This window comes from Etheostoma cragini, chromosome 11 (genome assembly GCF_013103735.1).
Source record: "Etheostoma cragini isolate CJK2018 chromosome 11, CSU_Ecrag_1.0, whole genome shotgun sequence".
Taxonomy (NCBI): domain Eukaryota; kingdom Metazoa; phylum Chordata; class Actinopteri; order Perciformes; family Percidae; genus Etheostoma; species Etheostoma cragini.
In genome coordinates, this window is record NC_048417.1 from 29,284,287 (window position 1) to 29,299,394 (window position 15,108).

Consider the following 15,108-nt stretch of genomic DNA (forward strand, 5'->3'; position numbering starts at 1 on the left):
TCGTTCCTACCCTCACCTATGGTCATGAAGGCTGGGTCATGACCGAAAGAACGAGATCCAGGGTACAAGCGTCCGAAAAGGGTTTCCTCAGGAGGGTGGCTGGCGTCTCCCTTAGAGATGGGGTGAAAAGCTCAGTCATCCACGAATAGCTCGGAGTAGAGCCGCTGCTCCTTTGCGTTGAAAGGAGCCAGTTGAGGTGGTTCTGGCATTTGGTAAGGATGCCTTTTAGGCGCCTCCCTAGGGAGGTGTTCCAGGCACGTCCAGCTGGGAGGAGGCCTCGGGGAAGACCCAGGACTAGGTGGAGAGATTATATCTCCAACCTGGCCTGGGAACGCCTCGGGATCCCCCAGTCGGAGCTGGTTGATGTGGCTCGGGAAAGGGAAGTTTGGGGTCCTCTACTGGAGCTGCTGCCCCCGCGACCCGATACCGGATAAGCGGATGAAGATGGATGGATGGATGGAGATATACTACAAGAACAACTATAAAGTTTTAGTAAAATTTTATTTAAAAGCCCACCATAACTCTAAATCACAAATAACGCGTCTGACACAGACATTCTGGATTCACCTGGTTTGTTGACAAGTTGGTCACGGATCCATTGGCAGTTCGTGGGTCTTTTTTGGTTGGGAAGTAGAGCTTGAAATCTTTTAAAAGCAGGTGATCGTGCACCAGCTGGGAGAATGACGGATCAGGCTCAGTCTCGCCCAAAATCCTCGCTAACGTTTGAAACATATCCAATATTCCTTTGTTGCTCTGTCCCCACAAATCCAGTTTGGCTTTAAATGCAGCTACTTTGTCTGCCAACTTGAAGACAGTTGTCCTTTTCCCCTGAAGTGACAGATTGAGTTCATTGAGCAGGTTGAATAAGTTGCTTAAGTAAGCCAGTTTTGCCACCCATTCCTCGTCACTGAAATGTGCTTCCAGCGGTCATTTCTTTTGTGAGAGAAATCTCTGCCGTGGCTCTCGTAACTCAAACGCTCTGGTCAGCGATTTTCCTTGGGATAACCATCTTATTTCTGTGTACAAGGGAAGGCGTCTATGGTGGTGCTGCAGCCTCAGAATGGGACTAGTACTAGGACTTTCTCCCCTGCAGCATTGCGCCTAAATGTAATAGTACACTTATGATTTACATATGATATAAATCCAATATGTTGGGCATTTACTCTAGCAGCAATTTTCTCCCACTCAAATTTTTTCTTTTATATCAGCCGTGTTGCATATATTGTCAATAAATATCTTTTCAACCTCGCTGTATGTGCAAATGAGTATTTCCGCCAACCTTTTTGTTTGTGGTTGTTACTATGGTGAATCGTAGTATCATGGCTCCATTCATTTTGCCTTTGTATGGTGGTGGTGCAAACGCTTAACTCCTCAGAGTCAACCTACTGCGAGTTAATTGAACCAACACGAATCGGCTGTTCTGGAACCAAAAACTCCAGTTTCCATTTTACGGTAAATCCAGTCAGAGTTCAGGGTTGGACTCAGATGCTTTGGTTGATACATATTCAGATGTTATTGTCTACTCTATTTCAAATCTGGGTGATGAACACTTGGGCTGAAATATTATTTTCCTCAATGTACCAATTAGTTGTTTGGTCTCTAATATGACAAAAGGGTGAAAAATGTCAATTTCAGTGTTTTCAGAAACTCATGATGACAAATCAAAGATATGTCTGTTAACCGTCACAGAGGAGTAAAGAAACCATAAAACATTCATTTTTAAAATTGGAGAAATCTTGACTGTTTTGTGTAGTGTGTAACACCAAAGTCTATGATTGGTGGAACTCGCTGTTACCATGGAAATGTTTACCGCACACATGAACCCTGCAAACGGCTAGAGCATTCAACCTGTAACCCCAAAGCCACTAACTGTATACAGCCTTGTGACAGGCAGTAACACCACACTCGGCTACACTGTATGGCGATTATTTTGTTGACACGTTTTGTATCTCTCTGGACTAAGTACAAAACATACTGTACATGTGTTTTTGCACACATTTACATGCCTGTATTTGTGTTTGGATCAGCTGGGTGGAGGAGGACCCCAAAGAGATAATGCAGTCGGTGTATGAGTGCATGGAGAGGACCTGTGAGAAACTCTGTCAGCTCAGCATCAACATCTCCAACATAAAAGGTGGGACACTCTTGTTGTTTTTTACCCCACCCACACATGTAGCTGGATGAGAGAACGAAAGCAGACTGTTAAGGCCACACCAACCCGAAAATGGTCCGTCGGACAGTCTGGCGAGGTGGGTGACTCGAGTCTGTTTGGTGGGCCGTCCATCGGAGGGGCCAGCGGCCTTCATTTTGGCCGACCTGACTTGGTCGGAAGGCGGGCACTACCGGCAGTCCACCAATCTGATTGGTGGAATGCTAACCCATAAATGACAAGTGGGATGAGCATGATTAGAGTCTCTCAAAATCTGAGGAAAATCTTTCAAACTGACCTGTCAATCTGAGATTCAGCAGCTGCGCGGCCTGTTCCTCGCTTAAAATGTTTTCAGAAACACGTTTTAGTGAATTATTTTAGAAAAATATGACACTGTATTTTGAGCGAGCCGTCGGCATTGCTTCGATGTGTTCCAATGCACTTTTTTTGGCCAACTCGGGGCTGGTGTGTCAGGGCCTTTAACCACACCTCACAGAGAAGAATGGGTGGAAGAGGGATATATTGACATTTATGTTGTTGCTGTTTTCTCAGCGGTGGGGGTGACCAATCAGAGAGAGACGACCTTGGTGTGGGACAGAGAGACAGGAGAGCCACTCTACAACGCCATTGGTGGGTGCATTTTGCATCTGAACAAACAAATATCATTGCGAAAATATTTTGTATTTATACATAAATTCTGTAATGATTTAAAATGAAGGCCTTTTTAGACACGTAAATTAACAATAAATCAGTAAGGCAAATAGAATAGTACAAATATAAAGGTTTAATTAAACTTTATTTGTAGACAAACTTAGATCAAATTTAGACTTCTTTATGTCTATCTTTAATTGAGCAAACGGGGAGATTTTGTCATCTGGGAAACAGCCCAGCACATGACTGTTGCATCACATCGTAGTGTCCTACGAACTCGTTGCGTTTCGCCTTCAGTTACCAGGGTCTAAAGTTCTCTGGGCTTTAATTCTCCCCCCCCAAAAAAGTTATTTTCTGATGGTTTATTGGTGGTTACGTTCTAAATGATGCTGCATATGCAGAGACAGTCGCTCATATAGTTTCATTCATTATTTTATGTGGTCATAACGTAAGTTTATTTTTTGATTGGCCTAAAGTCATACAGAAATATCTGTCTAATCTAGATATTTTATATTCCCATGCGTAAGCCGTCCTCTGCTTTGTCTGTAGTTTGGCTGGACCTGCGCACACAGTCAACAGTGGAGGGTCTTATTAACAAAGCTCCGGGCCAAAACAAGAACCACCTCAAGGTGAGGGAGATGGACAAGAAATCTGTCATTTGTTTTTAGTTTTCAGATTTTAAATTCAGGCTGCATTGTTCACAAACTCAAGTAATGTATCAGGCTAAGCATGTATAGAAAACATAGGCATGGCTGAATGGAATCCTTTGAGTCTAACTTACTAAAGGTCTTGTATATTCATACGGTTGTCATTTACTACTGCTTCGCTTTAGAAGAGAACTCAAAAGTGTGGGTTATTTGCCTTTTTTGGCTTTCTAATATTTGAGCATATTTACCTTCATTTTATACCAAACAAAAACCTGTATTTCTACTTTTGTCTCTCCAGCACAAGACAGGCCTTCCCATCAGCACCTACTTCAGTGCAGTGAAGCTCCGATGGTTAATTGACAACGTGGACGAAGTGCGACAGGCAGTGCAGGATGAGCGCGCCATGTTTGGCACGGTGGACTCCTGGATCATCTGGGTAAGAGCTGCTTAAAGCCTTCAGCTGTGCACCAGCTCTTTAAAATCACAAGATAGAGAACACATTCAAAACAAATAAGTTTCCAGGTTCACCAAATCTACAGATTCAAATTTGCAACCTTTATAATGCAGACTTGGGCTACATTGACACTTCAATGTTTTGGTTTAAAAACAAATATCTTTACGCCTCACGTCCACACCACTTCGCCGAGTCCCAACCTCTAGAACAGAAACATTTCGTAAACTGCTTCCCCCATTTTGGTTTGAGCGCTCCGGGGTTGCTCTGTAGTCTGGAAGGCCACAATCGGAGACCTTTGGAAACGACGTCAGTCTTACCAGTTAGGTATTTTCCATACCTTTTAGTAACAGTCCACCTCGTTGTTGCTACTAATAATTCCCTGCTCTTACTTTTCACCGTTGCTCTTTCTTTCTTCTTCCCTGTATGTTACCTATACATCAATGACTTTCAACCGCTGACTGTCAGAAACTCAGCTTTCTGTTTGCACAAGCAAGCCCATGCTAGAGAATGTATGTATGTGATGTGAGTTTTGAGAAGTGTTGATACGGATGGAGATCATTTCTAAAACGGCTAAGTGTTGTCTCCTTGTGATGTATTTTGGTTGGAGTGATTTTTATACTTCTTATTTATGTATTTGACATCGACCCTGTTCAGCACTTTGGTCAACTGTTGTTGTTTTTAAATGTGCTATAGAAATAAAATTGACATTATCCTAAACACTTGCGCGGACAGAGAATGATTTCCCTTCAAACCACTGTTTGAAATTGAAAATGTAGTAGTGTGGATGTAGCCTTAGTTCAGGGTTTGTTTTTCCTCAGTGTCTGACGGGGGGGAAGAACGGGGGGGTCCACTGTACAGACGTCTCAAATGCTAGCCGCACCATGCTCTTCAACATTCACAGCATGGACTGGGATCCTGAACTCTGCAGGTAAAAAAACGTGTACACACACACACACACACACACACACACACACACACACAGTGGACCATTTGATGAGCATGTAAACAACTGGATGTTTCACTGGGAAATGTGGAAGATGGGAAACTGTGTTTCTCTGTTTTAAAGAACAAATAAAACAAAACAAAAAACACAGGCTCACTTTAAAGACTCAGCTAACCAGTGTTAAGCCAAAGCCAAAATAAAAAATATTTTTAGTAAACTGAAAATGAGTTAAAGCTCAAATATGTTAAAGATAAAACTAAACTGAAACTTTATTGCTATAAAGACTGATATAAACTTAATATTTTTTAATGTAAGGTAAAGACTAATAAATTATGACCGAAAAAGAGACCGCATGAATTTCTGTCAACTCTGTAGACGGTGAACCACTGACACCAAACAGACATGCCTTTCAGGAGATGGCACTGTGCTGTAATTGCTTCACATCAGACACTAAAGTAGCGCAAAGGAAAAACTGTAAACATGGCCCTTTCTACCAGTTCTCCATCCCTGTGTTTTGTATGCATATGTATTTCTAAAACATTATACTTGATATATTAAAACTAAACCTTTGGTGCAAACCTGAAACTAAAACTAGCAAACACACAAAAGAAATACAATGAAATCCTATAATAACCTTGCCTCATATTCCCCTGAAACAGTCAGCCTGTACTGCACATCCGCTAAATGTCAAACCCAATCCTTTTTCCTGTCTGTTGTGTTTGGACTACTATAAACCTGCACCGTCATGACCGATTGCTCTTTTGCTGCTTCTAGGTACTTTGACGTGCCGATGGAAATCCTCCCCAAAGTCCGTAGCTCCTCTGAAATATACGGCTGGATGGTAAGCTTAGTTAAAGGATTTCCAACGCGCTGGGTCGTTTCTGTTTTAGTAAGACTGTGTTTCGAGATGGAGCTGATAAGACCTGACCTTGTTGGAGAACAAAATCTGTGTAAATGAAGGCTAACTATAACCATAAAATATTCTGGTGAATGCTTTCATAAAAGTATTTGAATCACTGTGGTGACCATAAAACTCACCTGATAAGATACAGTGTCTAATTCATCAGACAATGTGCAGATGGTGTTGATAGTGAAATAATAAAGGACTTCCAGCTAAATTATAATTGTCCTTTAGAGTTGACTTTTTAGTTTCTGCTGGAGAGAATGAGTATTTCAAATAAAAGACAGTCTCATTAAGAGTATTTTAAAAAACCGACATGAACTATGATTTAAAGAATTGGTATTGATGAGTTGATGCCAGAGATGGCAGTGTGTGCAAATAATGTAGTTTTCAAATAGAAGTTTTAAGCCGCAGCTAAATTCATACATTAAAACTCGTGCATACATTTTGCTTGTGTAAGGTTTTACTTTGACTGACTTTTGTCCGTTGTATGTTTTACCACGTGTTTGAAATGATTTTCAGTTTACTATTATTATTTTACATACAACAAAGAGTAAGGGAGGTATTGATTACTATGACAAATTTTAGTAAAATGTTTCCGTGTGTCCACTGCTCGTATCTTATCTCCTGCCGACAGCACAGCGTTACATGCAAGCTGTTTTATGTAACCTGCACCTTTACCCTGCCGTCCAGAGATCAGCAACGTGGAAGCTTTGTTTGTTTTCCCCATTTTTATGTGTCTTGGGTATCCCTGCAACAATTCGGCCACAATTAAGCACATTAACAATACTAGCTTTTAACCTTGTCTTGTTCTTTTACCCCATAGTATATTTGTTCCTTAATATTGACTGTTGGAAAGCCTCTACCCACATCCTCTACTGGTGTTTCTAAAAATGCTAGAAGAGATCCGCTATTAAGAAAGGAGACACAGTCTTACTCTTTGGCTTTTACTACTCTTGCTTCACTTTATTATACCTATCACTGCATTATGCTGATGTTTACATTGTTTAACAGCACATTTAAGTGGAAAAGTCCTTAATCATTCTTGGACTGAAATGGTCAAATTCCATCAACGAGAGATAGACACGTAAACAATCTTTCTGCAGATCTGTTCTTTAACTGGCAGGGGTGTTCCAACTGTTAGTGTGATAACTTTCCAAAGATGATAATCCTTGTGCATCAAGTCCCTATTAGGTAATACAAAAGCTCTGCCTGACTGCGATGACTCTTTTCCTGTTGATGCAGTATGTATTCCATCATTGCAGCTTATGACAATAAGCTTGAAATATGCACTGATAATATACCGAGTCATTAAATTGTCAATGGGATTACTACAGCCACAATTTTTCTTTTTTCTTTATATTTTTTTGTAGTGAACATTTCATGATTCATGTTAAAGAAATAAAGTCCTATACATAAAAGGCAATTCTGTTAATATTTCCTATCCTACTAAGGGTGTTTTCACACCTGGCTTGTTTAAGAAAAGAGAAGAAAAACCTTTTATTTGTCCCATAATGGGGACATTGTGGTTTGCAACAGCAAAGATGGATACGTGTACAGAGTATAAGTGTACAAAATATAGCAAATAGTATTATAAAATAAGTGTACACATGAATTATTAAATTGCACTTTGAAACTTGCCCAAATGAAAAACGATCAGTTCAGGCATAGGTGACCACAGCAATCGCTTTCCATTGGTTCTGACCAAGGAGAGGACAGTTTGCTCTTCCGTTACATTTGTTGACAACTTTGAGACTGCTTTGTACCGCCGTTGAAATCGCTACTGTGTGAAAACACACAAACAAACCAAGGGGCAAGTGCAACAGTTGTTTCTTTAAAGCCCCTTAATTGGAACAAAGCAAACAAGCCACATGTGTGAAACTGCCCTTTTTATATGAATGTTTTTTTTGTTACATGGGATTATTGCATTATTGGCTACAAACAGGTATTTGCCTATCTCTTATATTGGATTTCCTACAATGTCCTTCTGCACCTTCTGGCTTGATCCAGATGTTTTCAGTCTAAACGCACTATAGTATTAACTGTGTGTTTTGTAAGACCAGAACAGTCAGCATTATCCTGCAGTCATCCATCCAAACTCTAAACAGGTGTGTGTTTCTCTCTCACTAGAAATCCAGCTCTCTTGCAGGAGTTCCAATCTCTGGGGTAAGCACTTTTGCATGTTCATAAGTGTGATTGGCAAAGGACAAAAAAGCATCAGAAAATAGGTTGCACCCATGATGCTGCGACATCACCACACACTCCGACCAAATAAAATGCAGTGCACAGTGCTCATTGAAAAACAACCTACAGGTATCCTTGTAGGAAGGCAATGTATGCTGTGCAGTTTGTTTTTCTTTGAGATGTTTTCCTTTAACTTTGTGGTCAGTTAGAAGGCTGAGAGTTACTGAATGCATCTGCCAGACTGTTAACCTCTCTGCCAGCACGGTCCCGCTGACGGGCCGTTTTCTCCATTTTAGAAGACGTTATCTTCACTCATAAATTGCAAGCGTTAATTCTTCATAAACACGCTCATGCAGCACATCATTAGTAATCTTAAAGTCTCATGATTCCAATAAGCCCACACACAAACCATAAGATGACTTACAGCGGTTATAATCACGTTATGAAGTAAAGAAACACAGAAAGATTCGGCACCGTTTCTGTCTAAAGTCAAGTGTGCATCCCTACCTGTTTCCTCGTGTCTTTATTCACAGCGTGGAAAGGTCGCCATAAACTTTTTTTCCCTACATCGCCAACAGTTCAAAGAATAAGTACATCCAATCCTTTTTATTCAAAACGAGCTGCTCACAATCTTGTAGATTCTGGCCGAGTTTCCTCGTAAACAAAGCTGAAGAGTCAATGGAATAGCTGTCAATAGTTGACAGCTATTCCATCCAGTTACAACAAACTGTTATGAAACCGGTTTCTCTGTTTAGGCAATAAGAAGACGAGTTGATTGATACTATATACGACCAAAAAATTGTAACCCTGTGATGGCTCCAGCTGTGTCAAAGCAAAAATAAGGCTGACTTATCGCATTTCACCATTTCTTCAATTTATAATTACTTATTTCTATAAATGTATGCATGTAGTTATTTCAGGTATGTGTGTGAGCAATGTGGATGTGTTTTTTAATTTGAGAAGTGTTGTATTATGCACTTTTTGGGCTTTTTTCTGAAAGGAAATGAGAAAAACGCATAGACATATCAGTAGAAATAACTTCATAAAATATCCATTTCCTGAGTGTTTTTCTTTTTTTTTCTTTTTTTCTGTTCTAAGTTGAGACATGTGGCTAGGGTACTAGTTTTGTATGTACCCCATGTAATATGCTTACAATAGTGTTTTTTAATAATTTTACAGATGATTTACTTGGACGGAAATTGAAATTCTCTTTTCTAACCTCTTTAGCTCTGTGTCAGTAAGGCCTAGTGTCACACTGACACTAGAAACAACAAATTGAGAGTGTTAACTTCCCAATGACCTCAGAATCATTTCAGAGGGCCAAAGTATGTGGGAACTGCATCACTTTTTTGGGGGTAAAAATGTAGGCAAGAAAAGCATGTATGAGGTGTTAACCTGCACGCTCAGCATGTGTTCTTTTTGAGATGAGCAATAGTACTGTTGATGGGATACTGTTGATTCCAGTTTTGGCCTCTGTGTTGTTTTACAGCCATGCCGGGTTTCCAGATATACGTGTACAAACGTAAACCCAGCGTGCTACAGCTGTAACGTTGGGGATCAATAGAGAGAGAGTCTAAACTATTGGTCAGCTGTCAGTTCACACCAGCTAGCTTCTATTAGCTCCCACTGATTGACTGCTCGCCCGGCACATCTGTTCGCGGTCAAGTTCTTTTTCCCGGCACAAGCAAATAGCTAACACTTACAGCTAAAGTTAGTATGGGCCACCACCTCTCTGCACTGCTAACACTGCTCCTAAAATATTCCTCACTGCAACTTCTGCAACTCAACGTCCTCTGCTACGTCGCTCCAGCTTGCATTGCCAACATAAAGTAAGAATAGTATTGTCCCGTTGTCGGCTTCAGCTAAGAAAGAAATAGCCCCCACACGTCCAAAATTTCAGATAAAGCTTCACATAACCTTCCTCAACAATTGCAGGCTGTCTGGTGGAGCTCAGCTTTGAATGAAGTTCCATCGTGACAGATGAATGGACAAGCTACTTGCAGACTGACATGAAGATGTGAATCAGAGGCACAAAAAACGTTGACAGCGGTGAGAGGTCATTATGTTTACCGACACGCGACCCGTGCCTTGCGCGCACCCCCCTTCCCCCGCATTTGACAATGTTCTCATCGATTTTTTTTCATTAGTACATTTTTAACAGTCTTTAATAACCTAATTTTAATAATTTCTATTAATCATTGAATCATTGTTAAAGTCATTTCAGCTGGTATATTGTTGCTGGATTATTATTGATATTAGTCTTTAACAGGCAGTACTGCTCAGGCTCTAGTTTTAGGTTAAGCTTCATTTTGTGTGTTTGTGAGCATGTGTGTAAATGCAAACATGGCCCTCTAACTGCGGCCTTGTTTCTCTCAGTGTCTTGGCGACCAATCGGCTGCACTGGTTGGTCAGATGTGCTTCCAGGAAGGCCAGGCCAAAAACACGTAAGACATCGCCCATTTCCTTCATTTGACCGCTTTGCTACTGCTAGCCTGCGGGGTTTGCAATTCACGTTGTGCTGGTTATGGTTTTCATCATTCTTCCTTTTAGGGTTAAAGCAAGATGCCAGCTGAGGTACCAACATTGCATAACATTCAAGGCTTGTAAAACATGATAAATGTTGACAACTGTTTTCAGTGAAATGCTGCTAATGCGTGAGTCAAGAGTAGCTAGATTACGTCACACGGGGGTTAGGTGTGCACATTCCCAGCTCGTTTATGTTTTTGTTTGGCTGCTGATTGGTCGACTGAACAAGCCGCAGCATTCCTCTACTCGTAGGGAAAAGCTTGGAGAGCCACAGCAAATGAGGGCACATACACTGAGCGAAAAGTAGCTCTGTTTATGGGAACAAAACTCTTTGCATGCCGAAAGAGTCACCAGATTTGTCACTGTAATTGTCATTAAAGGGTTCTTAAAGTTTCCAAATCTATCAAATAGATGGTAAGTTATAAATGTCCTTCATAACTTGTTAAGAATTGGGAGTATCTCCATCATTCAGACATAGGGTTAACTTATGAGTGGTGTTATTTTTCCTAAGTCTTGAAGAAAGTCATTCCAACATTCAATCACAGTTCTCTAATCTGCCTTCCCCTATTTTCCATCCTTGCTATCTTAAGGTACGGGACCGGTTGCTTCCTGCTCAGAAATACAGGTTCTAAGGTAAGGTTTTGTGCCCAAGAAAATATGATGTGCTACTAACATTGTAAATGACTTCCATGTCTTCTGTGCTGTTGTTACTTCCCACTCTGTATGATGTTCTTTCTTGTGATTCTGTTCAGCCTGTGATGTCAAACCACGGCCTGCTGACCACGGTCGCTTACAAACTGGGAAAAGATGAGCCTGCCTGCTATGCACTCGAAGTGTGTGAAAGCTTTTCCAATTTTTTTTCCACATTGCAACAATGTCCTCCGTGGTGTACCCTGGTTTGTCGTTTGCACCTGCCCGCTGCTCTGAGCTAATCTTTTTTTTATTTAACCAGTAAAGTCCCGTTGAGGTTAAAAACCTCCTTATTTTTTTTTTTTTTTTTTTTTTTTAAGGGAGTCCTGGCCAAGAGGCAGGCAAAAACACAATCAACTACATTTTTAAAAGTTATGCAACAAAGATAATTAAAAACCTGTTTACAATGTATTCTCTCAATCTGGATATAAAAGCATTTAAAGGAATAAATTCAGATAATTTCAAGTCTTTTTGCAAAGAGTTCCATGCAGAAGGAGCAGAGTAGACAAAAGCCCTTTTTCCCAGATTTGTACGGGCAAATGGAACTAAGAGCAGCAAGTGATCATCTGATCGCAATGAATGGGAACCAACACTTCTCCATGTGATTAAACTACTGATGTAAGATGGCAACAGAATTAGCATGGCCTTATAGATAAAAATATGCCAATGCCCTGATCTCCTGTTTGACAGTGATGGCCATCCCACTCTGGAATACAATTCACAATTTGTATTACAATTTGTAATAAATCTCAGAGACGCATGGTACATATGCAGACATTGTGCTGAGACGGTCCTATACACCATGTCACCATAATCTAAGACAGGTAAAAATGTTGCAGTGCCTAGCTGCTTTTTTGCTTTAAAAAACTAACAAAATTAATTTCGAAAGGAAAAAGGACAATTTGAGTTTTACATTTTTTCACAAGGTTGTCTATATGAGGCTTAAAAGAGAGGGCATCATCTAGCCAAATGCCAAGGTACTTATAAGAATGAACCACCTCTAAGACATTTTAAGTCAGAGTGAACACAGGAGGAGGAACTTGAGAAACCTTCTTAGTGTTACTAAACAACATCAATTTAGTTTTATCCGCATTGAGAACCAGTTTAAGCTGCAGAAGCGTGTGTTGAATCACATCAAAATCTTTCGGCGGAGACTCAACCGCTTTAGCTGGGGACGATCCAAAACAATAAATCATCGTGTCATCAGCATATAAATGCATATTAGCATCCAAGACATTTAGGCCCAGGTCATTTATATACATAATAAACAAGAGAGGACCCAATAATGAACCTTGGGGCACCCCCTTGCGGACCTTCACTAATGCAGAACATAAACCGTCACATTTTAGACACTGAGTCCTGTCACTCAGCTAATTCATGAACCAGGAAACTGCACAATCAGACAGTCCCAGACAAAGAAGCCTATGCTTTAAAACCGCATGGTCCACTGTGTCTAATGCTTTTGACAAATCGAGAACAAGTGATGCACCGAATTGCTCTCAATCAAGTATGTCATTTATTACTTTTGTAACCGCAGTAATGGTGCTGTGCTTTTTCTTGAAGCCTGATTGCAGTTCAGAAAGTTCATTCGAGTATAAAACTTTTTAATTTGGTCTGAAACTAGGGATTCTAAAATTTTTGACAAACCACATAAATGAGATATAGGCCGATAGTTAGTTAAAAGTCCTGGATCACCTCCTTTTAAAAAAAGGAGTAACAAAAGCTGACTTCCAAACTGATGGTATTTCGTTGTTTTGAATTGACAAATTAAAAAGAATTGTAAGGGGCTAAGCAAAAAGTTTTCAAAAAATAAGGCTCTATTAAATCTGGTCAAGGTGGTTTTCTGTGATCTAACGCTTTAAGAGCTCCATGCACCTGCTGCACCGTAAAAGAAACAAAGTTAGAAGGCTCTCCAGAAAACACTGGGGAGTATTTGCATGGGGTGACATCGACTACTCCTGTTGACTCAGAGAACCAACTGATACAAAATGCTCATTGAAGCAATTTAAGACATCAACTCTGTCATAGACCGGGAGACAGTTTCTTTTTTTAAACAAATTTTGGGAGGGCTTTATTACTTTTATTCACAATAAGAGACTTGACGACTTTCCAAAATGTCTGTGGATTATTGAGATTTTCACTGGTAACTGATTAAATAATATTCTGATTTAGCCTTTTTAATAAAAGAGGTAAATTTGTTTCTTAGTTGTCTGAAAATGGACCAGTCAGTGATAGAATCACCATTTCTAGCTTTAGCCCATGCCACATGTCGCTGATGAATAATGTCTGACAACCCTGGTGAAAACCAAGGGTTTTCCCGTCCCTTCACTTTATACTTTGTACAAGGAGCCCGCTTAGTTACAATTTTCTCAAAATTCTCCTTAAAAAGTGTCCAAGCGAGTTCCACGTCAGACAACAGGCTTAGCTGTCCCCAGTTAATCAAAGATAAATCATGTTGATTAAAAATTTTCAAATTCCTCTTTCTAATAATTTGTGATTTACATTTGGTACATTTTAATGCCTCTCAAAGTAGCAATAACACAATGATCACTCAGATCATTACAAAAGACACCCATAAATAAAAATTTATGAGGGACATTTGTTAGAATCAAATCGATTAAAGTAGATTTGTCAGGGTTTTTGAGATTAGGCCTTGTAGGTACATTTACCAACTGGCTAAGACTGATAGAATCAGAAAGATTTAAATTAATCAGAAACAACATTTTGCCAGTCCCAATTTAAGTCCTCGGCCAGTAAAAGTTCACTATAGTTTAATTTGGACAAAAGAAGCTTTAAAGATGATAGAGCCTCCCTGGAGGCCCCTTGGAGGTCTATAACACCCCACAACAGTTATTGAAAGGGACTTAAATAGTTCAACAATTAAAGCCAAAAACTCCATTTGCCTACAGAGAGACTCAGACAAAACAACTGATACACCAAATCTTGACTTAACATAGATAGCTACGCCACCACCTTTCTTCGGCCTATCACTGCGAAAAACATTATTTTGTTTCCTGTATGTCCACCATATTATTAAAACAACTCACCCTAGAATCTGTGCCTGGTTCCAAGTGACCAACGGGGACAAGAAAATTAAAATGTAAAAAGATGCCATCGTCATTATTTTCTAATATTAAAATAACTACTAACAGTACCAAGTATACTTGTAGAGTATAGTCCAGCTTACAAAATGTTGTTACTGGCTTAGGCTTGCTAGGCCAGGCTCCAGAAGAGTGCAGTAGGCCAGGCCCGTTTTCCTAGCCTCCAGGATGATGGGTGAGACCCGGTGACAAAGCAAGCCAGGCCCGCTCACAGAACCCGGCTGGTTAGCCCAGGCTCCAAAAGAATGTAGCAGGCTCAGGCTGGTTAGCCCAAGCTCCAGGAGAATGTAGCAAGCTCAGGCTGGTTAGCCCAAGCTCCAGGAGAATGTAGCAGGCTCAGGCTGGTTAGCCCAAGCTCCAGGAGAATGTAGTAGGCTCACGCTGGTTAGCCCAAGCTCCAGGAGAATGTAGTAGGCTCAGGCTGGTTAGCCCAAGCTCCAGGAGAATGTAGCAGGCTCACGCTGGTTAGCCCAAGCTCCAGGAGAATGTAGCAGGCTCACGCTGGTTAGCCCAAGCTCCAGGAGAATGTAGCAGGCTCACGCTGGTTAGCCCAAGCTCCAGGAGAATGTAGCAGGCTCACACTGGTTAGCCCAAGCTCCAGGAGAATGTAGCAGGCTCACGCTGGTTAGCCCAAGCTCCAGGAGAATGTAGCAGGCTCAGGCCCGTTTGCCTAGCTCTGTTTATTCTGAGCTAGTAGGATCCGTTGGATCAGGCTCAGGTTAACAAAATTGGCTCAGAGCAGAGGAATGGTTTCATTTTAAAACTCATAGAAGTCCACAATCTTCTTAAAAATTATAAATAAAATTTCCATGTAAATAACTTGTACAACTTTAAACTACAACTTGGAAGAAATGAATACTGT

The 15,108-nt window shown here is 40.6% G+C and overlaps 1 protein-coding gene across 3 annotated transcripts in view; it reads left to right on the forward strand.

Moving 5' to 3' along the window:
- LOC117952985 (glycerol kinase-like) overlaps nt 1-15,108 on the forward strand; it is a 31,171-nt gene that overhangs the window by 6,835 nt on the left and 9,228 nt on the right. For all 3 annotated transcript variants that reach the window (XM_034885672.1, XM_034885674.1, XM_034885671.1), the window contains exons 3-12: nt 2,028-2,134; nt 2,702-2,779; nt 3,350-3,429; nt 3,746-3,883; nt 4,720-4,829; nt 5,619-5,685; nt 7,876-7,911; nt 10,306-10,373; nt 11,046-11,088; nt 11,208-11,288. In XM_034885672.1, coding sequence (XP_034741563.1) covers nt 2,028-2,134; nt 2,702-2,779; nt 3,350-3,429; nt 3,746-3,883; nt 4,720-4,829; nt 5,619-5,685; nt 7,876-7,911; nt 10,306-10,373; nt 11,046-11,088; nt 11,208-11,288 — 808 coding nt within the window. The remainder of the gene's footprint in view (nt 1-2,027; nt 2,135-2,701; nt 2,780-3,349; nt 3,430-3,745; nt 3,884-4,719; nt 4,830-5,618; nt 5,686-7,875; nt 7,912-10,305; nt 10,374-11,045; nt 11,089-11,207; nt 11,289-15,108) is intronic.